Source organism: Protobothrops mucrosquamatus, unplaced genomic scaffold (genome assembly GCF_001527695.2).
Source record: "Protobothrops mucrosquamatus isolate PMUCROS unplaced genomic scaffold, P.Mucros_1.0 scaffold_281, whole genome shotgun sequence".
In the NCBI taxonomy this organism is placed as follows: Eukaryota; Metazoa; Chordata; class Lepidosauria; order Squamata; family Viperidae; genus Protobothrops; species Protobothrops mucrosquamatus.
The window spans coordinates 361920-386508 of record NW_015386357.1 but is presented as its reverse complement, the minus strand read 5'-3'; the positions used below and the strand labels follow the sequence as shown (position 1 = coordinate 386508).

The following is a 24589-nucleotide window of genomic DNA, read 5'->3' as shown; positions in this document are numbered from 1 at the left end:
AAAAATGTCCTGAAGAATCCAAAGTGATAACAGAACTTAGCTATAATTTGCTCAGTTAGGTTTCCAAAGTTTATCTTAACGGAATAGCATCATGAATTTTTAGCATTCTGAATTTGCACAACGGTTGGCTAGACTTCATAGGATTTAGAATAATTAAATACAACATGTACGTTTCCATTCAGAATTGATAACTATCTTTTCCGAAAGAAGCACCTTCGCTTAGCTTCTTTAAGCTTAATAAAAGTTTGCTAAAAAGTTAAAACCTTTCAATCAACTTGCAGGAAGCTTTGAAAGCTGATCGCTCACACTTTTTAATGCTCCCCCCCCCATAGAGGTGAAGGAGCTTTAATATTGATCTAGTCCAGGGGTAGGCAACCTTGGCTCTTTTATGACTCGTGGACTTCAACTCCCAGAATTCCTGAGCCAGCCAAGCTGGCTCAGGAATTCTGGGAGTTGAAGTCCACGAGTCATAAAAGAGCCAAGGTTGCCTACCCCTGATCTAGTCTGACCCATCTTGTCTCAAATAACCCATTTCATTTCAAGAGACGTATAGCAGGCTGAACATTACTATAAGTATGCAGCTGTCGGGTTTTTTTTAATCTATCATGCAGCTCCCCGAAGCAAAGAGATTCTGCATTTAATGACAAATCAAGTTACCCCGCGGAGCCTTTTAAAAATTACCCCCAACCAGGGGCAGAAATGTAGGAGCGTCTCTCCTTCCCACTCAACCTGCCGCCTGGCTGAGGCTGCTCTGACCCCGGCTAAGCTCCCCGCTCGTACCTGTTGCCGAGGCAACACCAAACCTAAGAGCCGCCGACACCTCAACATCGTGAAATCCCCACCGCCTCTGCTTCCAAAAGTCACGCCGGGCACGACTCTTACAAGCCCATTTCCGGTCTGAGCCGGGTAAATGCTTCCGGAGCAGGGGAGCGGATCATCGAGTCACCTCGGTAGTTCCCCCGCCCAGGGAGCCAGCTTCTACAGCGCCCCCAACACTTGGGAAGAAAGAAGCGCTTTGAAAAGAGCTGGTCATTTCTGCTATCCCCGACGTCAGGTTGTGCGGAAGAAGGACCGTTTGTGATCTTGGGTGCGCTTCTAAAATAGAGAGCGCGGAGCTGATTTTCTTATTTTAATCCCGAATCTGATTTCAGTATCTCGGGAATCCTGCCTGACAGATGCATCGGCCGAGTTGAGGAAATTTCCTTACAGACCGCCCTTACTAGAGGTCCTCTCGGAACAGACCCATAAATAGACTCGAAATCTTGAGATGCAATGAGCTGCAGCCACTCAATGTTACTTATGCCCTAGTAATTTTGGCTGATCTAAAAACAAGATGAGCAGGAGCAGACCTGGTTAGACCCTGATTGCCATACCTCCAAGTAATCTCCAAGTAATTTTTCCAGTTTGGAAAAAATCACGTTTAAAATGAGTGGCAAGTATGTGTAAAAACTTGTCAGTCTTGGAAAAAAAGTGATGGGAAATTACACCACTGCCAGGAAAACTACTAGACCTCATCCACAAACTCGCAGGAACTGAATTTGACTTGAGTCAGTCCTTGCTTATATATCAAACCACTACTACAACTCCAAGGATCCTGCTACAGTGTTTTATCTACCCAACAACCATGTGCCTGTAATTAAAGTTAAAAGTGGGTGAATAGCCCAAGGTCATCCAGGTGCAACTAACGATACAGTGCAAATGAGCCAGCCACATTGTAAATTCAGAAAATGGGATTAACTCAGCAATCACGCTTGATGATGGATTGAAAGATCATAATTTTAATGAAATTTTCCAAGCATTTCCCATCAATGACTTCATTACAAAACTAGCCATGAGAACTGTATTGAATTAGGAAGAGTTCTGATTTTATTCCAAGGTAATTTTTTTTCTTCTTTAAAATAATGACAAAGACAGTGTGATTTAGAGCCCCGTAGATGTAGACTACGATGTATTTGTTGACTTTGAAATGAAGAAAGTGTTATATTTTGATATTTGAATTCTTTTTAACTTGGGGAGAACAGTGTAGCTAGGCAACATGAGCCAAATATTTTTTTTTCAGGCAGAGAATCATCAGCCACACCAGTCTATGTTTGGAACTTCTAAACTGAGAAAGTGGAATGCCACCAGCACACACACACAACTGATAGAGCTTTTGAGCATCTTTCATATCTAACTGCTGCCAAAGACACAGAAATGTAACTAAAACTTTTGTCAACAGTTTACTCCCTGCTATGCATTAGAATATTTCTCAAGTTAGACAATTTTAAACATTTTCCCCCAAATGACCATACAAATATCTGGCAAGCACTCCTAATATTGGTATACTATTCAGCTAATTGCTTAAAAGGAACTAGTTGATACACTTGTAAAATGAATTGATACTTTTCTTACTGAAATACAGAACCACAAAAATGAAACAAGTGTAGAACATCTGTTGTCTTACAAATATACTTAAGTCTTACTGAGTTCCATAATAACAGCAGGGAAGTATGAAATAAGTGGCAATCTCATTATGTATGTCTCTTGCAATTCTTGGCTTGGCCACAGGATATAAAGTAGTCCTTGACTTAACTACAATTGTGCCCAAAATTTCTGTTGCTAAGGGAAACATTTGCTAAGTGAGCTTTGCCCCACTTTACAACCTTTTTTGCCACAGTTGTTAAGTGAATCACTGCAGTTATTAAGTTAATAACATGGTTGTTAAGTGAATCTGGCTTCCCTACTGACTTTTCTTGTCAGGTCGTAAAAGGTGATTACATGAACCAGGACACTGCAACTGTCATAAATATGAACCAGTTGCCAAGTGTCTGAATTTTGATCATGTGGCCATGTGGATGCTGCAATGGTGTGTGAAAAACAGTCATAAATCACTTTTTTCAGTGCTGCTGTTACTTCAAATCATCACTAAACAGTCTTTAAGGATTACCTTTTTGAGGACTACCTGCACATAATCTTAAAGCCAGTGAATAAAGTGAATAAATCTGTGCTGCAATATTGGATATTCCCCAACCATAGTAAAGATGGCTTATGGCAACAGCTATTACATCTGAAAAGCTAAAAAAAACTTAAATAATTTATTAATATATTTATTATTTTGTTCTTTTTATTTTGTACTCTGGCCAGAGATATTTGAGATTAGAAAGGGTTAACAAGCTTATAATTGCTAGTTTATGGAAGAAAGTAGGTTATAGACTATAATTTCAGCACTACATTATAGCATTTCTTCTGCAACATACACACACATTTTGCTGAACGGCTCTTTATTATCAAAAAAGTGCCAAGTGTTAATGAAGAACTCTCTTATGAAATTTGAAAGATTGATATAAGTTAAAATTGTCAATCTAATATAGCATAGTATTTATTCAGTATGAAGAATGGCATACATATACATACCTAAGTTACATACCTTGAAAGAGCAGAGGTACATATATTTTACTTAGTAAATATTTAATAAGATATCACAATATTAGAACTTTTAACACAGAAGCTCAGATATCAAAACTGTAATGTTTCCCAGTTATCCCTACAGAGCAGCAATATCTAAACTGACAAGCCTTGATAATCAATTAATCAAAATATTCAGGTTTTAATATGACTTTGTATTAAAAGATGTTTTATCAATTTGAATTGCTTAAAATGGGAGGTCTGGGAATCATCACGTTGACAACTACATTCAGTAAATCTGTACTTTTGATTTTTTTTCTACTGCAAAACTCTAAACCTACATGTGCTCAGCCACTTGCATCTCTAGCTTACCCTTCAGCATCATGAAAATGAACTAATTAATCAGTAAACAAACAAAATAATTATGAACAAGAGGAAAATATCTTCAAAAAAAAGGAGAGTGGCACTAAAAACAGTCTTAAAATGCATTGATAATTCAGAAATTCTCCATCACCTGATGTCAGCTGTGCACCTTTTTGCTCCAGTATGGAATATGGAAACTGAAATGAGCTTCAGTTACCACTTTCTCTGCTGAATTCTTGTTTGCCCTATGAACGTTACATTGCTATTGATCTGACCCAATCCTAAAACAACCCTTTTCCAATTATAAATCACTGTTTGTAAAAATTAGTACTTTTTCTATCAAAATAATGATTAGAATGTGGAATTAATTTAGAACAAAATTTTCAATCAAAGCAGAGTAAATGTATTTTTTTTACAAATCGGAATAAATTTGTAATGAGTTGGGTTAATTTTTTTATGCAAAGATGGCAGAATCCCCCTTAGTGAAATGTTTTGTTTTTTGTTTTGTTGTCTATCCAAAATGTAACTAAGTACTGATTCTGTTCATGTATATTGGGAAAACTAATTCTGGGTAGATTTCAGGGATAATAAGAAAATTGACATTATCTTCATTTTGTAATGGCTAATGACTTTGCAGTTCAACTGTAATCTAGACTTTCGAAAGATTGGCCTTTTGCCAAAAGCATACCAGTGCATTTATTTAAAGTCCTTGAAAACTGGTACTATCTTTGTAGTGCTAACTTTGTCCTCATATTAGTTAGAGTAGTTGGTATTAATGAAAATAGCTGTAACATTCCACATTTTCTTTTAAAAAGCCATAAAGTACTTTTCAGTCTCAGTGTTTTTCAATTACTGTTCAGAGCCAACTGTTACCAAGGAGCTGAAATTGACACAAACATTCAGTAGTCAAAGAAAAAAAAGAATCACTAATGCTAGGAATAGAGAGCTTGGTCTTATTTGTTGATCCAGAATTATTGTGTCCTCTCCCAAGACATCCATATTAACATGAAAAGCAACACAATTATTTTCTGCTGGGTTTCAGAGGAACATGTGATCCCTTCACATTGAGTTTTTCAATAGAAGATACAGATCTCCTTGGTCCTTCTACTGCTGTTCTTGGATGCATCTTCTCCCTGAAAAAACAAAGATAACAAAAAGGGAATTCTTGATGTTTATTTTATACAATGTAATATTAGCTAAGCATAGAATATACAGAGAAAAATCTTTAACCATCCAATTGTTGTATCTAGACATTGTTTTTCAGATTTTATGGCTTGCAAAACTAAAGTGCAACGTCCCAACTCAATTTGTGTCACCTGTGATCTAATGAAAATGGAGTCATTCAGATCTGGGGAAAACAAACATGCAGGCAAATAGAACGACACCAATAAAGGAGTGGAGAACTTGTGGTACATAAAATGTTGCTAAAGTCTTAGCAATTACATAGTAAGGGATACCCAGGGCTGTAAAATATCAGGGTTTAGAGAACACGCTTCTTATCCCAATCTTGGGCAAAACTGTTTTCCCATAGATTTTCTGTTTTGATATTTTTCTTTTGTAGGTTTTAACTGAACTAGCCAGCAGACAATTAGTGCCAATATTTTTATATTAGGATGCTTAAGGTTCACAGTAGTTGAATGCATCCTTGAAGTGTATTAATTACGTAACAGAATCCTTACGCACATATGACATCTTAAAGAATTCTGACTCTCTCTCTCTTAAAATAATGAAGGCAAAACAGGAAAGATTATATTGTATACCTCCTTGGAGCATCCTCCTTGCTTACATGATGAATACTTCTATGTTTTGGAGAATCTATATTATGTCTTCCTCCAGAGGGCTTAAATTTCAGAATCTCCTTCTGCCATTGTTCATCAAATCCATGAGCTTCTCCTGGCAAACAATTCCAATATTAAATTATAAATTTATTCATCTGAAGGTGTGCATATATTTGTATGTATATTTTGATGTTTTGTACTAATAAAAACATAATTATCTACAAAAGGCACAACACACCATTTTATACATATGTAGATCTATGCGTCATCTATACAGCACTGACAGTTGATCATCTCACACACACACACACACACACACACACACAGAGAGAGAGAGAGAGAGAGAGAGAGAGAGAGAGAGAGAAGGAAATAGATCCTAACAGAGCTATTTACCTTCATCTAAATTAATGAATTCTTGATTCAATTCTTCATCACCAGTTTTGTTGTTCTTTGCTTTCTGAATTACATGAGCACGATCATGAATGTGATGACCAACAGCCATTTTTTCCAACCCGCTTTCAGAATCTCTAACAGCTTTTCTGATTTCTTTAATCTGAATTAAAGCAAAAACAAACAAAAAAGCTAATAAGAAGAAAATGTCCTATTTAGCTTTCTGGATTTATCCTTTCAAGTAAACTTTTTATAAATCATGAAAATAGTATATGAAACCTAAATTAATCACAGAATAAACATGCCAAGTGCAGAAGGCTACACTATGAGCACATATGTAAAACTTCACTCACTATGCTGTGGAAATTATATTTGCGGGCGGAGGTGGAAGAGAGCAGCTGCAGCAGCAAAAACTACACATAAAACAATTTAGTTGCATGCACAATCATGTCTCTGCATTATGGCCATAACATACATGTTGATTCACAAATAGAAGAAACCAGGCACAAATTCCAGTATTTTAAGGTTTCAACTCTGTTTCATGAGAATGGTTCAAAAACCATCATAACCTCATCTAAATATAGCCAGTGATGGAACTTTTCAGCTACAGAGATAAAAGTGCTCTGCAATTTGCCACATGAAAGGAACACTAACTATCTTGACAATCTTAGCTACTACTTATCAGCATGCCCGTAAGTATATTATTAGAAGCTTTTTGATAAAGAAGTACTAGCTGAGTTCTGGAGAGATTTACTGTGGGCTATTTTCAACAGTTTTATCTTACTTGCATACTACATTTCATGAACTTGACGTTAAGGTTCAAATTCAAGCTTCTTAGCCAAATTAGATGGCAACACCTATGAGCAAAGCAATGAAGGGAATTTTTAAACATTATACTATCACTTTAAAGTCAAGTTTTAATTTCAAACATTTATACTAATTTTTCAATATTTTATGCTATTGCACAATAATACATTTATTATTAGTTAGAAGCACATACCAAATTAGATTAATGCTATTATTAGTTAGGAGAGGATTCCCAAAATATTGTCATACCCCTCCTGGAGCAGTCCGTGTCTGAGCTGAAGCTTGGAAAACTTTTGGCGGTTCGTCACCCTTCTTAGAATAGGTCATCACTGAAGAAGAACTGTATGAGTGAGCATTTGGATCAAGTGCCATTTTATCCTGAAGTTTAGAAACAAGTAAAAACTACAGTTTCAGTACAGAAGGGAACCCAAAATTTAATGGATATTTGCAGTTCTCTATCACAAGGCTATAGATTACACTGGAGGAAACAATCCTGTAAGAATTCTAAGGCAATCCATTTTTCTGTAACTGCCAACATGGATGTGTCTATGCACATCTAACTAAATGTGAGGAATACTTGACTTCATTAATGCTCCACTTAGACAATGAAAAATGAATCTTAGGAAATGCAACCATATCTATAGAACTGACTTAATATCCCAGGCCTGCAAAATGTTCTGAACCATTAGGCCAACTTATCCACTCACTTGGCCAACAGGTTTAATTTAACAGAAGAGCTAACTTGGGAATTGTCACATGCTGGAAATAAGTAAAACTCTACTCTAGTACAATCTGAAAGAAAGCTTTTCAGAACTAATTTCTTGCTTTCTGGCAAACAGTTAAAAGCTAAAATACAAATATGCACCAATCAGTTAGGTGCATTTAAAGACATACCTTCATGGCAGGATAGGCATTTCTATTCATTTTATATGCATCATTTAGCTATATCTAAGGCCAGCACGGGGGGGGAGGGAGATGAAACTGAAGAAAGCACCACATTGCATTATGAAAATGACTCTAGCAGGAAATATAGATAAGCTTTATAGTTCCTTCATTACAGAACACACAGATTGAAATTAAAAACTATCAATTGATAATAATGCACTGCTAACCTCTTTCTCTAAGGCAGCGTTCCCCAACCTTTCCGGCTTGGCGGACCGGTAGAGGAGGCAGTGGCGACAGCGGGGGGAATGGTTGTGTGTGTATATGCACTCTCACCCCTTCCACAGCTTGGTTTAGAAAGGGCTGAGGCCCAGCACTGGAGGCTGGGGACCCCTACTCTAAGGAAATCTATTTTTCCCTATTATTTTAATGAACAATATTCATGAAAAAATTAACATAAAAACTTAACAACTTACAAAATTTCTTTGCAAATCCACCATACCATTTCTCATGTTTGACATCATTCTGTCCATTGCAAAGAATGGATTTCTGAAATTCATGTTCTGCTTCAACAGAGAGGAAGAAATAGAAACAATAAAATGCTTCAAAACTCAGAACTTTTATTACAATTCATTCATGTACACATGGAGAGGAGCTTACTTTTGCAGACTACATCAAAAGATAGGGCAAAAATATAGCAATTATGAGGAACAGTTAAACAAAATAGAAAATCAGGGTATTGTTGGGCTTTTATGAAACACTTCTCTTTTGCTATTATACTCTTCTAAATTCAAAGTGTAGTCACACAAGACAAACCACCGGGAATTTCTCTAAGCTAATACAAGGTTGTGTGTAAGAATAGATTGCCAGAATATATTAAGCCACATCTTCTAAAGTGTCACTTCCAAGTTTTGTCAGGTGAAATTCCAAACTGTGGGACAGCCAACATCACATCTAGTTTGGCCCTTAGTCAAATATGTTCTTAGAGAAGATTGTTGGATCAGGCATACAAATGCATATCTATACAGGTATCAGAAAGGCTTTTCTTATTAACTCAGTAAAATTTAATCAAAATACAATTTCATAGATTCTTAACTCATTTCCAGCTATTAAGCTTTCAGTGAAGTAACAATTTATCACAACAATAATTATTTCACAAACATATGAAAAAACAAGTTTATACCATTAGGTGAATTGAAATATCACTATAATCTGTCTTACCAAAAGGAAAATTTAGAATACAGTGGCAAAGCCTTGTTTCTGTCTTATCACTGCTGATTATGCTTGTTACTATCAAGCTAAAGAACACAAAATGAAATATTCACTAGGCTATAATTAACCATATGCGGAACAAATGTTCCTTTTTGTGTGGATAAACTTGAATAACTACACCTGGGTCAATTTGTGAGCTGATTAATCAATCCATAACCAGTATGCAATTTAGGAATACAATTATACTGGAAAGAAAATACAGACTAATGAAAGAGCATAACACTTGTTTGACACACGGTTGTCTCGGTTCCATCATCTAAAATGGAAATGCAGTAACCATGACTTCTGTTTACACTGCTATCACTTATTACTAACATTCCAGCCAAAGCATTAACACCTTTACAGACCACAGGGAATGCTACAGAAACAGGCAAAATGTTATAGGAATCCCAGTAAACTCACTGAAAATATTAGCATGTAAAATGTATGGCCACATACAAAATGAAACAAGCAAGAAAGCAAGAATGGAGAAAACTGCATGAAACCAAAGAACATCCAACTCATTGAAATATCTGGCATGCGCACTCTCAATCTTTCTCTCTTCCTCTCACTCTCTCTCTTTCTATATTTTCCCCAGTGCTAGAGTGTCACAGAATCTGGAAGTTCTCAAAATTGGATGAGAGGAAGTAAGAGAAGGTAACAAAGGGTTGAAAATTAAAAACCAGGACTACAGCATTTGTGCCATTTTTAAAAGTTTGATTAGAACAAAAGTGGTGTCTCCCATTCCTAATACAGGTTGGCCGAATTATTCCAGTATCTCGGAAGAAATGTTACAAAGTAAAAATATAAAAACAGTAATTTTGATTTATAACTGACTTCCCAACTTTCATTAGGCAATAAAAGTCTCTATCTTTTAAATTATCATCCACAATTATGAAAGTTAAGCAATATTTAGGAATCCACTGATGGAATTACGTCTAATGATGTCTCGCTGACAGCAGAATGGTTTTGCTGACACAATAGACTGGCCCTTCTTCTAAACCTGCTCTGAAATTTGAGAAACTTTAGTATAGCTAGAGAGAAAATCCAATTAATGAACAAAGCATTAATTCTTTCATAATGTTAGTTGTGATTAAGTGCTATATTTCTTGTATTCCCAATTAGCAAGCCGCATAGGATACTACATAAAGGTCATATAATAATTTCTATATGAATGGTACGCCCAAGTAAAAACAGTGATAGAAACTGAAGCGAAATGTTTTTATTGGAAAAAGAATTAAGAATTAAAGATGGAAGCAAAAGACCATATTCAAAAGATCTCTTGGCCATATTTAGTTAGATTTCCCCCAGTCTCTATTAAAAAGTATAGGCTAATATACACTGCATATGGTAGATTATGGAAGAAGAAATTAATATTTTGATATTCTTTAGTGGAGAAAAAACAAGCCAATATGCTGTTTTTCACTGAAAAAAGATCAAAATATTTAAAGAAAGAAACTACAGTAATATATATGCCAGAAATAGTCACAGCAATTAGAGTATTGTATAGGAAATGCAGGAGAACTTTGCAGATTTTCACTGCTTTTTTTCGAACAATATAAGTCCTATTGGACTCCATGCTAAAAGCCACTAAACAGGTCCAAAAGAAAAAGGCACAAAGATCTTTCTCATCAGTTAATATACTTCAAACACCATCATGGTATATAGCATCTTTCACACATTCCTTATAATGGTCTTGAACAGAAAAAATTGGGGCTTACTTTGATTCAAAAAGGACAAATAAAAGCATATTTTCCCTGCAGCAAACATGCTTGCTTGAATTGTTTTGTTACAAAAGAGCCAAAATATGTCCAAAGAGCCCATGACCTCAATATAACTGACCCCAGCTTTAATTGCTACCTGCTCAGTATATATTATTTGTTTTACATTTGTTGAAATAATTTAGGAAGGTATGGCTTAATGACACAAATAACTATATTATGAATATATTAATAATATATATAATCTCACTATATAATATAAATACAAAAAAAGTAATTGGAAATTGAGTTTTTATTCCTATCATAGCTTTATTATATATAAAAGGAAAATAAAAGACAATAAAAGAGATGCCTTTGGGAATTATAGCATGATTAATCTCCAATTATACTTATTAGGTATTTTAACAATGATTTCCCCAAAAGGAAAAAAAAACACACAAAAACAGTTTCACAAAATGAAACAAGTATGCTAAAATGCACTTATAAAGCAAAATGCAAGATGCTTAGTTTTGGAGCAAGTGAAACAGATAAATCCACATCACCAAAAAAAATGAATATGTGTGTGCAATATACTAACCATGCCACCAAAACAGTCAAAAGGCATAAGCGGAAAACTCATGGCCTAAAAGAGAAATTGTAGATCGTATAAATTGCAGCATTAATATTACGACCTTAAAATATGACTGGGAGTGCATCTGGACTCAACTTTCTTGAAATCTGCTACTATTAGCAAAGTAAGAAGCCTGCATATTTTCTATCACCAATTTTACTTCCTATTTTTTCCTTCAACATCTTCACTGTATTTTTTAAAAACCCAAAACTTTTATATTATTAAGCTGGATAAGAATCTTGCATAGTCCCCATTTCTATCATCCTGCACTGTATCTTTTTTTTTTTTTACTGAAACCTTAACATTCCTGTCCACATTTTTTTTTAAAAAAATCACCTATTCACTTCAAATATTCATAAATTTCCACCTACAGTTATATTTTAGTATAAACTAAATTTAAACTTGTTCACTACTTCATTATCCCAATGCACTCCATGAAGTTTTCTTAAGATCCCTTGGGAAAAAAGAGAGAAGACTAGCACAACTGGAACTGTACATATCCTATTTTTGATATATATAGCATTTTTTAAAAGTAGTCATTCAGCAAAGAGAAGAAAATATATGTAATGAAAAATAAGATAAATTTAAGGCTTATTTCTGGATAAAAAGCCAAAAAAAAACCCTAAAATGAAAAATAACAAGAATGCTAATGCACATATCACCAAATCTTAGTAATCTTTGTCATTAGTATACTGACCATGCCACCAAAAGTGCCAAAAGGTATAAATGGAAAACTTGATCCCTGAAAAAGAAGCACCATTTCATTTAAAATTGTTGCACTAGTATGGTTTAGAAATAGTTATGGTTTAGAAAATTAAAAGGAAAAAAGGCATGCTCAGATTAAATTCATGTTGTATTTGTATACTAACCATGCCACCAAAACTGTTAAAAGGCATAAGGGAACAGCTCATCGCCTGTAAAAAAAAATCAACTTATGTAAATTGCTGCAATATTACTGTTGGTGAAGGATACACATTTCGTAGATTAAAATCAAGAAACTCTCCAAATCAATCTTAAACATGAAAAACGCAAGGGCAAATCGTTCATCCATGCAACTTCTTTAAATAAAAGGGCCAATAGGGAACAATTTAACAACTGGGATAGGAAAATTATGAATCCATTACTGTTTTATGGCATATGGTTACATGGTAACTTCAGAGAACCCTGGATGAAGCGGATTATCTAGATCTGTTTCAATTGGGGTTCAGATCAGGGTTTGGGACTGAGATGGTGGGATGGTTCTTCTTGACCTCTCAGTAGCATTTGATACCATTGATCAAATGTTTTCTGGGCCATCTCTGGGAATTGGGGGCAGGCAATGTTTGTGCTGGCTCTCCAGGACCAGTTCTACTCAGTGTTGACAGAATGAAAGAGATCTAGCCTGTGGTCCCTACTTGTGAGATGCCTCAGTGCTCTGATCTTTCTCTCATTCTATTCAACATTTACATAAGGCTGCTTGGTGAGGTTATTCATTGGTTCGGGGTGAGATATCATCTATGCAGATAACACCCAGCTTTATAGCTCTACCCCAAGTTGAATGATGCCATGGACACCCTATTCCAGTGTATGGAGGCTATTGGGGACTGGATGGGATGAAATGGGCTTCAATTCAACCCTAGCAAGATAGAGTGGCTGTGGGTATTTGGACACACTCCCCCCAGACAAGGTTCTTCCATCTCTGGTTCTGGATGGGGTTGAGCTATCCCAGACAGACCCGGTGCATAATCTGGGGGTCCTCCTGGACTTGTGGCTCCTGCTTGAAGACAGGTGGCAGATATGGTTAGGAGGGCTTTTGCACACCTTCGGATGATGCACCAGTTGTGCCCATACCTGGACTGGAAGACCCTGTTCACAGTAACTCACGCCCTTGTAATCTCCAAGTTAAACTACAGTAACATGCTTTACCTAGCGCTATCCCAAAGACCATTCAGAAACTCCAACTGGTGCAGGATGCAACTGCATGAGTAATAAATCGTGCCAGATACACTGGTACTGATGTGTTTCTTGGTGCAATTCAAAGTGCTTTTAAAGCCCAGTATGGCTTGTGTCCAGGGTACCTGAGGGATCACGTTTTTTCAAGAGTCTCTATCCATCCAACCAGGTTGAGCAGAATGGATATGATGGATATCCTGTCAGCCAAAGAATGTTGACTGGTGGAGACCAGAAGCTGAGGTTTTTCTGCAGTAGCCCCTGCTCTATGGAACATCCTCCCTTCAAAGATCCGGATGGGTCCAACTCCGTTAGCCCTTTGTAAGGCCCTAAAAACCTGGCTATGTTCCTGGGCTTGGATGCTGAAATGTGTCACTGGCCCAGTTTATTGGCTATATTGCTAACCCACCAAGTATCCTGCTCCTATGTATATTTAATTTGGATATTTTTAGTGTTTTTATTGGTTTCACTGTTTTTATTGAGTTAAAATATTTTAAATACTTTTGTATGAATTGTAAGCCACCCAGAGTTGGGTGACCATAGAAATTGAACAAACAAATAAATAGATAAATTTCCAGCCTTCTTATAACCCAGGGACCAAGTTTCATTTTTGTTTTCATCTGAATTCTGTCACTCTGGGACAGAACAACTCCTGAGGCATTCATGAAGGCAGTCTGTTATGTCCCAGATGAGAAGGCAGGGAAAGTTATCACCTCTCTTCAATGTGTTTCTTTTCAAACTATAGTTACAACTTGCACTCCACTTTCACCTGGTATGAACAAACATTGCAGCTTCTGCCACATCTAATCTGAAACTGAAATAGACATGCTTAATGAATGATTATACTTTAAGCATCTAAACCTATCTTAAAAAAACTTTTAACTACCTTTGAAGTATCAAGTTAAGCACTTTATACATCACTCATGTTTCCAAATATTCAATTCCATGTAGATTCAGTGGAGATTAGCCAGTTCAAAAAGGAACTTTGAATACATCAACATACTTGCTCCTCTTCAAGACATAAATTTTAATTAATAAATTATAGTGAGCTGAGAAAAACTGCAGATCATAACAATTAAAATAAGGGAAATAGTCTGCATGCAAACAAATTATGTTGTAAGATCAAAGATTATGCAAAATACTAAAATAGTCATAGAATCCTAGCAATGTCAGCAGATTTAAAGGTCATTGAAAAGGCATACTGAGTAAATCTGTCACAATATACAGAATACTTTGGCTTATAAAGTCACCGTGAATAAGTTACTTGCCAGAACACATATAAATAGATGAGGCTATAAATACTACTGAATGGAGGTACTGTACTTTCAGAACACAGAAAACAGACTTAACTATGTCTGGATGGCAAAACTGTCAGTTATGCTAAATGACTGGAGAGTCTGAGGCTTCAGAAGTTAGAAGGAGTTGTGGAAAATTGGATAGAGATAGCTCAGCCAATCTTCAGTTTGAAGCAACATATATTATGTAAGGAGAATGCTATTTGCCACTTAGAGTTGTACAACTGAAACAGTCTACAAATCCTTCAAAAAATAAATTAGCAGTACACCAGAATGCCCAGAAGCATGGGTGAAGGAGATAGTTATACTAAAGCATCACATGAAAATCATGTTTGTACTAGTCATTCTGCATGTATTCAGCACATTCACAGTACTTTATACAATGCACTAACAAGATCCCTGTTCACAAGTAGAATCACTCAACAATTCTATTCATGTATACAGTAGCTTATTCTTTCTGTCTCATGACTCATTTATCTCCTCCTCTTCCCTTACAAAGCCTACACTTCTTAAGTCTATGTACTTTCATGTTATATTCTCCTCATCCCATATACAAAAAATCTCACTTTATTCAGCACAACTAACTTCTACAATTAAAATTTGAAGCAAATACGAATTTTAGTCATACAATTGAAAAATTTTCCTTATACACAATCAAACTTGAGAATTTACATGGCGCATGTACTGAGGCATAGGCATAACTCCAGAGTAGGTACCTATAAAATGTTGGGGTATCTTAGTTTTCTATTAATACATGGGCTAGGACAGGGCTGGCTGAAGAATTCTGGGAGTTGAAGTCCACAAGTCATAAAAGGGCCAAGTTTGAAGACCCTTGGGCTAGGAACTAAACAGTGGCAATAATCTGCTGTCAAAGCATAAGCAGTTTCCAGCAACTCTAATGATAGCTAAAAGAACATATGAATTCCAAAATGTCTGAAGGCAATTAAATTGCCAACTCCAATGTATACTTTTTGGGAGAATATTAATATCCAATTTCTTAATGAAATAGTATTTTTAACACTATTGTGATTAAGGCCAATGAGGATATTACTACAACAAATATGGGGAAAGGATTTTTCCATTGTCTAGGACAACTCACCGCAGTCAACTACTGCTACTGCCAAGTTGCCTCTGCCAACTCATAGCAGCCAAGTTGCCACAGGACAAATCCATATGGACAACTCACTTCAGGGACAACTCACCACAGGCGGCCAAGGAGAGAGTCAAGTGGGTGGGTGAGCAAGCAGGTGGGCAGAGCAGAGCCTGCCGGGGAGGGCGGCAATGCTGGAGGCTTCCCATTTTCACACCTCCCACCACCACTGCCGTGCCGGTGTGGCTCTGAGCCTGGCACTGATTGGCACCTGGATCAGCATCTGCACCAGGCTCGGAGCCACCGCCACCACACCGGGCATGGAACTCAGTGTGGCGGCAGTGGTGGAGGGGTCTGAAAATGTTGAGCTGATTTAAGGACAAAAAATGTAGCAAACCAAATAAATCCACAAAAGCACCATAATCCTTGGGAACAGCACAGTCTTCCTTTGTTCAAAAATGGAGGAAAACAAAAGAATTAATTGTATAGCAACCTAGAACACTGTAATTTTCTAGTGAAATGAATGCAGTAATACAAAGACTGCAAACGCAAAGCAATAGTAGATTTAGATCCTATGAGGAATTCTACTTCCTATAACAGATAATCCTTTGGCTACATAATGGCTGCATAATCCTATCTATCATTCAGCTTCTGAATAACTATATACCTCAAACACGCTTAGATATTGTATCTCCTCCCTTAGTTCCTGAGAAAGAATAGCATTCTTAATATAGCCACATTCATGTTTGCGTTCTGTAATAATTTTATGAAAGGTTGAGATGCTCTTCAGTGCCCTTATCATAACACAAAATATCACAAAAATTAAGCCCACATGAATTTGTTTAGGAGCATTAATAGATAGATAGATAGATAGATAGATAGATAATTTAATTTGTATACCGCCCTTCTCCCATAGGACTCAGGGCGGTTCACAGCATATTAAAAACAAATAATATACACACAATACAAAAAATGCAAAATACAAAAATACAGAAATACAAATCTATATGTATAGTAGTCAAAATGCGAAGATACTTAAAACAAATGACATGCATTTTAAAAGTAGTAAGATAAATACTCCACTAATCATTCCCATAGAATCTATAGGGATATGCGTAAAATAATGTCTTTCTTATGCTAGCTCTATGATCTATGATATTGTAGCTAGGAATTTGGGTGGAACATTCTGAGCAGGGTCACTTTCTCCACATTGTTGTGTCCCTGCACATCTCCCAATCTTCCTGTATCTTTCTTCTATCCCTTAGCTTCCTTTAGCCATACATATTTCCTCCATCAATGACTTTCCTTTTTTTCCTATTCTTCCCACCTTGGAACACCTGGGCCCAGAAAATGTATGTTTTGGGTCTCAGTCCAGACAAGCATGCATGTTACAGTTTAGGCAAGATGGTCCAAAACTGCCTGTTTCCATGCTGGTGACAGTTTGGCCTACTTTGCCAATTCCCCCAAATCTTAAACTAACATAATATTTATAGGAACATGCTATCAAGACTTTTATAACATGTTTTGAGCTGATGTAATGATAATTGATGTATACTTTTTTAAAGCCTTACCAAAATTAAGTTTAATTATAGAGGAAACTGAGTTGACTTTTCAAAACATATAAAGTAAGTGTGTGTCATTTCCAACTGAAAAGGCAGGTAAAGAAATGTTACAATGATAACATGTACCAACAATATTCTATCTCAATTAAAGATCTGTGAGATTTTTCTTTCTGGATACTGAGCAAAATCCAATTTGGTAACGTTAATACTCATACACATCTTGGGCTTTGACTCAACACACTCCTCTTGCTTCTCTGCACTTTTCTCCATTCCTCAAATCTCCTCCAGAGGTTGGAGCATCCCTCTGGAATAGACCTTTGAAGAGGAGCACATGGTTTCAGGAAGAAGTTGCCTCTCTGCTAAACTGATCAAAGTCAATCTGTCAGCAGATAGGATTAATCAGAAATAACTCATAGAAGCAACTCTGTGCTCCTAGCAACTGAGTTACAGTCAAGAGCTGTACTAAGAGCAATTCAATATGGATGTTATTATTGTATTGTCTTAGTGAGATTAAAATCCTTTAACACAGGGGTGTCAAACTGCTGGCCCATGGGCCGGATGCGTCACATGGAAGCTGCGCCCACCCCATTGCCAGCAATGGCAAAACCATCCCGATACATTGCGCGACGTCACATGATGTCACAACTTTGACATGTCTGCTCTAACAGATCCACAGAAAAGGTGAACTTTACTACTAAATAATTTCTGTTTCATTCATTCCCCAGAGAGTGATGCATATGTAATAATATTATCTATGTGTATGCCAGCAAAGACATTTGGATTTTTCTTATTGTCATTTAATGACAACCAAGAGCCAGACATTTATATTCATTTATAGATCGTTTTATAGTATTACAGTATTTTCTGGAATTAAACAGATATTTAACATTATATAAAGAAACAAAGTTGGAGAAGCATCACATGTATTTTATTTACTTTTCTTACAGGTACACAATCCCATAATTATAATTAGAACAAGACAGCAAAAGGCCAAAGGCATAGTGATCTTTCTATATCTAGGAAAAAAGGAGTAACTCTAGCTAATGGGGTACTTCTATTTCAAAGGATGTCCCTAAGTACAAATGTAAGAATAAAAAAAAATCTGGCAGTTACCCTTCTGACTTACAAGTGACAGTTTCTGCTGCTGTAAACTATATCAGTTTCCAGTGCATAGATTACAGAACTTGGCACTGTCCTTCAACCCCTGTAGTATTAAACTAGAACATAAATCCCAAAGATTCAGTTATCTCACTTCATGAGAAAAGAAAATGATTCAGCATTAGAATAATTGTTTAAATAAATGTAGTCCTTCAGAACTAAAAATAATGTAAGAGTTTTGTAATCTCCATATTCTCCACCAAAACACAATTTTTCCCTCTACAGGAGTAGTAAAGTTGAATTTGACATTATCTGAAAGAAGACATACCTTGTCATTGTCTCTCAAAGCCATCTGAGAATTGGGATGTCCTCTGTGATGTAGACCTCCTTGTCTATCTTCAATTGAAAGAAATGGATCTCGCCCAAAAGGTTCAGAAAATGCATGTCGTACGTGTTCATTATGGGCAGTAAATGAATCCCTGAAAATAAAATAGGATTGCTAGAGGACAGAATATCTATCTCTGCATTAGAGAACAGGCGAAGTTCTCAAATACAACATATAACAAAAGCCACTACTTACAGAGAATTTACATAGTTTTCACTGATCGCATTGTTTTTCAAAGTTAACTGATGCATTTTACATTATGATACCCAAGAAAGATTAAAAGATAGAACATTTAAAACAAGCAAATCAGTAAAACAGGGAGGGTGCATGATCTGAATATCCACTGTAGTAGGTTCATTCAATCCCAAAGACAGAAGATTTGACTTACTGTCAAGGTCAATAGAATGAAAGGTATACCTGAGTATATTTTCCTTGCAATATACTAATACCATACAAGTTACATCAATGTATTCCAATATGTTATTTAAATATAATTGAAGTGCAGAACATTGTTTTCACTGTGGCACTTATACATATATTAGAAACAGCTGCCATTTTGTTATGTTAATTTTATATTATAGTGTTTTCTATAAAAGATTTATTAGAACATTAGTTTGGTACAACATACTGCCCCGATAAGTGAACTATACAAAAATAGTTTCACATGGCAGCCTTTTGCAAAAGGGAAATTGCTTCTGCACCTGTCTACACTATTCAGGAAAAAAGTTGGCAGGACCAGAAAAGAGTCTGAGATCTAGTAAAGCTTCCCAGGAACAGCTGTGTAATCAAGGAGACATTTATAAAACCAATTTTATCCTAGACAGTATTGCTGGACTGTCAATTCCAGTTCTCTCCTTGTGAGGCAAAGGAAGCTTTTACATTAGTTTACCATTTTAGAAGTTACTCCCATAGCGAAGTAGTGCTAGCAATTTGCATGATCTACAGAATACAAAATAGTACTTCCCCAAAAATGAGAATTAGTATTTAGTTTCTATTTTAAACACTTTCTAAGCAAGAAAACTGACAGTCTTTATGACTAACATCATGCAAACCGTACTATATTTTGTTTTTGTTGTTGTTGTTTTAAAAAAAGTATATACCCACTACTACCTATTATAACAATATCTAAATCTTGGGTTACTTTTAACCAAATTTCAAGCAAATTCATTTACAGGAACATAAACACTTGCTTTGCTTCTCCACTCCATGCTTTTATTTTTCCCAAAATGCTCTAGGGAGTGCTTGCTATGCATTTTTAAACTCAAAGTAAATAAGGACAAGAATGGAATTATAATTATACTACAAGAAAACCAGATGTAGTATAAGTAGAGGTTTAGAACTTTGGGGACACAATCCAGAAGGGCTACTCTAGTATGGTAGAGAAAATAAATCTAACAAACAAAATGGAGGTTGTAACCCTTTCCTCTTGTTCTTTAGATGTGATCAGGGTCAAACTCAGTTTATTGCTGCCTAATCCTGTCAGACCCAAATTGAACCTTCCTGCCCCCAGATAAAGCTCCCTGAACCAAAGAATAGAAGCCTTCTCATCAGCTCACAGTGTAGCCCATACAAGGGAATTGCAACATAAAGAAACCCCAATGTTTTATCCCCAATCATATTCCACCCCCTTCTATAAGGAGGGATGCTGCTCTTTTGAAAGGTCATTTTATCTAACAATTGAACTCACCCCAAGTAAACTGACAAGGGCCTGACTAGTTTGCCCAAACTGGCTAGCAAATCAGATTCCTAGGATTTCAAACCTCAAACTGCTATGAAAACCTTTGCTTCTCCATTGTTTGGGATTCCTATCTCTTTTAAAGGAGGTGCGCAATGATAGTTCCAATAAAAATGGTTCTTCTCCTCCTCCTCAGTGTTGTGCTCCTTATTCACAATGAATCCACCACAATAGGCTTAATTCAATATTGTGTATGAAGGCATCCATTTGTCCAGTGGAATTTCCCTCTCTTCTCCTTTATACGTTTTCCATGGCCTGTTGGAACTGAGTTCAGTAGATTCTCCAACTTTTGGAGCAGATTTTTAAGGTGCATGGAGAACCGCAAGAATTACAGGAAATCACCCTCCTTTTCAATATCACTGGACAAAGGGATTTGATCAGCACTATGGATTAACCCAGGGGTAGGCAACCTTGGCTCTTTTATGACTCGTGGACTTCAGCTCCCAGAATTCCTGAGCCAGCCATGCTGGCTCAGGAATTCTGGGAGTTGAAGTCCACGAGTCATAAAAGAGCCAAGGTTGCCTACCCGTGGATTAACCCAACGACCTACATTTCTTTAATATGGAATCACCTGTGCTTTGGCTCATTTTCAGCCTACTAATCTTTTTAAAGAGTCAAGTTACTTTCTGACTTCCACATGTTGGCTAAACAAAATTTTGTTTCAAAAGAAAACTAAATGCCAAGGAAACAGCCTGTCTGGGCATGCAAGTCTCTGGATTAATGCCACTGATTTTATTACATTAGAAGTTGGCAACAAAACTGACATAAAGTCTTAACACCCTGTCAGAGCCACCAAAACAGCTGCTGACACCGAATAAAATTGCTCTCTGGTTTCAAAAGTTGTATAACTACTATATAATTGTAGCTTACATATAATCTGTAAGTAATGTACAATTGTGCCCTAAGCAGAGAAATTACAGTACTGCAAAATTAGTAGCCAAACAATACTGCTTCTAGGGAAAAGTTAGAAATGAGCCAGATTAATATTCAAGTCTGATTTTGGTATAGATGTTAAGTTAATCCACAAAATTGTGTGTGTGTATGCATGTATGTATTATTTCTCTGATATACACAACAACTCAATTCATCATAACTTTTGGCAGCTTACAAAAGAACAATAAAAATACAATGGTACAAAACCTAAAAAAAAGAGAGAGACTCTGGAGATACTAGTCAAACAAAACAAAACCACCACTTAAAGTCAGCATCTACTCTAATCCAAGATCTGGGGGAATAGCTGGTCTTGAAGGTATAATGAAAAAGATCAAGGTTGGGAGGGGGGGTGTCATAAGGATGTCAGGGGAATGTTGTTCCAAAGAGTAGGTATTAGGACAGAGAAGGCCCAATTTTTGAGTTCCACAAATGACACTGATCAATGGGACTCAGAGCAGGACAACTGCAGGAAACTACAGTGGACAGGCAATTTCTCAAATAACTAGAAACTATTTTCTGACTGAGTACCCAGCTAAATCAAAAATGGCATCTGAAAATTATCTTTGACTAAAGCAGGTCATACAGATAAAAAGTTTCATCACCATACAATTCCAAGTATAGTAAAAGTCCTCAGGACTGTTTATAAATAACCCATTTAAGAATATTTGTAAACAATTAGTAACCTGTACTCAGAAATACAGCAACAGATTTTCATTAATGCTACGATTTGTTGTGAAAGCAAAAAGCTTACATGAACACAAATTATTGGAATCTAGTTTTGAACAGATTTAAATGCAATTTAGATATTAAAATATTACTTTTATACCCTGATACTAAACAAAGTCTCATTAAAGTTTCTAACGGGGTTCAGACTTACAGTAGGTCTGTATATAGTAAGCATTTAGCAGAATATAACACTGCAGAACTTCAGAAACACTCACATTGGCTAACTCTCTATTAAGAGTCAGTGTTTATTGTTACAGGGTAAAAATTAAAAGTCTGGGCTAAAAACAGATCATCCAACATATATGAAAAAGCAGCAAAAATAATGAATTATTTTATCAAAAGCAGTTATTTTAAGGTATAACAAAAACCTTGCCTCTTTTTTGCACAACATATGAGAATTCAGTTTTATCTTTGAATTTTCAGAATGTATTAACCAAAATCTAAGCCACAAGGGGCTTTTTTAAAATAAATGTTTGTATCGGTATTTGTCTATCAATATTTCCAAAACAGATTTAATATGAATGAAACCAAAATCTTGGAAGCAAATGTAAGCCACTGTCTATAAAAATGCCATTTTTCACCTTCAAAAGACCTACAGTGAACACCTTTTATTTTGGCAGTGTTTCAGAACATTGCTCACCAAAATATAAGCTGGAAACCTAAATGTGAGAGCAAAACATCTGCAAGGGAACTGCAACATGCTGCAGCAAGAGCAGCTTTCTCTCATTCCATATAAGACGGTCACTGGCAGTTTCATAATGCTGGGAAGGTTGCAGAAGAGCAAACCAAATTACATTCTACACACAATAATATGTAAATAAGCACTATGTACCTCAGAGATGCTTACTTCAAAACAGACATAAGGAGGCATCTAAAAAGTTAATAGACTCTTCATTGCCTAAAGCTCTTTCTGACTTTCACCAAAGGTGCAAAAAGTATGCTTTGCACTTGGCCTACCATCATTCAATTTGCAACCTCGTGGGATCCTGAGGAATTTGGCCCAGAGTTTTGCTTGCCTTGGAGGGTCAGCAGTGGGATTTTAAAACCCAAAATGTCTACCTTAAACACAGAGGCTTCAAATACCCATTTCAGCCTATGTAAATTCCAGCATCCTCCAAAACTGAACCAAAATCTCTGTGGAGATTTTCAGTCATCCAGGTCATAGTTGTCTCAAAGGTGCTTTTTGAAAAGAAACTGCATTGTTTTTTCCTTGAGGAGGAGGAAGAAGAAGAAAATGTTTTGATTCTCATCCAAGAAGCTTCATCAGTTCTGATGGTGGGAAACAGAACAAAAACCACTTTGAATTCTAATCCTCTCCATTTTGGGAGTAGGCCTATGGACCAAGGGAAACGTCCGCCTTTTGCTAGTATACCTTTATCTGCAAGTGCACGCACAAATAAATAGGCGATGCACTCTGAAGCCCAAAAAGCACCTTCACTTAAAGGGAGACGGGGGGTGACCTGATAGCAGTATTCCAGTATTTGAGGGTCTGCCCCAAAGATGAGGGAGGTCAACTTATTTTCCAAAGCACCAGAAGGCAGGACAAGAAACAATGGATGAAAACTAATCAAGGAAAAAAGCAACCTGGAATTAAGGAGAAACTTCCTAACAGTGAGGACAGTTTAACCAGAGGAACGGCTTGCCTTCAGAAGGTGTCGTGTGCTTCAACACTGGAGGTTTTTAAGAAGAGACTGGACAGCCACCTGTCTGAAATGGTATAGGGTCCCCTGCTTGTGCAAGGGGTCGTTCCCTAGAAGATCTCCAAGGTCCTTTCCAGCTCTACTCTATTCTATTCAGATCCTGCTAGCACAGTGTTTCTCAACCTTGACAATTTTAAGGAATTCTGGGAGTTGAAGTCCACATGCCTTAAAATTGTCAAGGTTGAGAAACACTGTGCTAGCATGATCATGCAGGCACACGAGTATTAATAATAATAATAATAATAATAATAATAATAATAATAATAATAATAGTAAAGTTGGAAGGGACCTTGAAGGTCATCTAGTCCAACCCCCTGCTCAGGCAGGAAACCCTAACTTGGGGCATCAGGGGCAAAGCGGCTGCAGTTTCGCTGGCGCATTGAGCAAGGCGGTCCCTCCTCCTCCTCCTCCTCCTCCTCCACGGCCGCCCTGCAAGCCCATCCTCCGCACGCCGCATCCCAGATACACGGATACATAGGTCGACGGCGCCTGGCTCTCAAAAGACCAGGAGGGAGGCCCGGCCTCTTTGTACACCCAGACCGCTACGGCTCCCCCCCGCATCCGCTGAAACCCGAACGGCTTCGTTCGGAGAAATTATCCGCCGCTGACCTCCGCGGCCCGCCTTCCCCGCTCTCAGCCGCGGCTCAACCCACCGAAAGAAGGGGTCGTCTTCGAAGACCCTGGAGAGCCCGAACATGATTGCTGCTCCGGAGACGCCTGCCCTCCTCCTTCCGCCTTCAGCGCCGCCTGAACGCCCGATCTTTCCGTTGGGGCCGCCAGACGACGAGCTCTAGAAACGAACCTCCTGCCCGCTCTCGCCCCGCCCCCTTCTCCTTGGAATCCCCGCCTCCCCTTTCCCATTGGCTCCGGCGAGCACGCAGTATGGCGACGGACGATAATAGAACAGAGCTGCTGCTGCTGCTGCTGCTGCCATGGCAACTGGCTCCAAG

At 37.1% G+C, this 24589-nt stretch overlaps 2 protein-coding genes across 4 annotated transcripts in view; both read right to left on the bottom strand.

Annotated features, from left to right (window-relative positions):
- GFM1 (G elongation factor mitochondrial 1) overlaps positions 1–887 on the bottom strand; it is a 48031-nt gene extending 47144 nt beyond the window's left edge. The window contains exon 1 of the mRNA XM_015831824.1: positions 781–887. Coding sequence (XP_015687310.1) covers positions 781–828 — 48 coding nt within the window. The 5' untranslated portion in view covers positions 829–887. The remainder of the gene's footprint in view (positions 1–780) is intronic.
- Positions 888–3333: 2446 nt separating this feature from the next.
- On the bottom strand, positions 3334–24463 carry MLF1 (myeloid leukemia factor 1). 3 transcript variants are annotated; one of them, XM_015831821.2, is made up of 10 exons: positions 24293–24460; positions 18489–18639; positions 12056–12100; positions 11884–11928; positions 11154–11198; positions 8081–8167; positions 6972–7100; positions 5919–6078; positions 5508–5640; positions 3334–4880 (listed from the first exon to the last, which is right to left on the bottom strand). In XM_015831821.2, exons 1-10 carry the CDS (start codon positions 24334–24336, stop codon positions 4769–4771), a joined length of 951 nt encoding a protein of 316 aa, XP_015687307.1. In that variant the 5' UTR covers positions 24337–24460; the 3' UTR covers positions 3334–4768. The 3 variants fall into 3 exon arrangements, with proteins under 3 accessions (XP_015687307.1, XP_015687308.1, XP_015687309.1); XM_015831822.1 differs by lacking the exon at positions 11884–11928 and having other exon boundaries at positions 24293–24463; XM_015831823.1 differs by lacking the exons at positions 11154–11198; positions 11884–11928; positions 12056–12100 and having other exon boundaries at positions 24293–24462.
- Between the last annotated feature and the right edge of the window lie 126 nt (positions 24464–24589).

Bases quoted from the DNA above. Each gene is read 5' to 3' on its own strand.
- MLF1 (XM_015831821.2), bottom strand. From the start codon at position 24,336: ATGTTCGGGCTCTCCAGGGTCTTCGAAGACGACCCCTTCTTTCG. The intron at 18,640-24,292 runs GTGGGTTGAGCC...TTTTATTTTCAG, and splicing joins GAAGACGACCCCTTCTTTCG to GGATTCATTTACTGCCCATA. The intron at 12,101-18,488 runs GTATGTCTTCTT...TTTTTTTTACAG, and splicing joins CTTTGAGAGACAATGACAAG to GCGATGAGCTGTTCCCTTAT.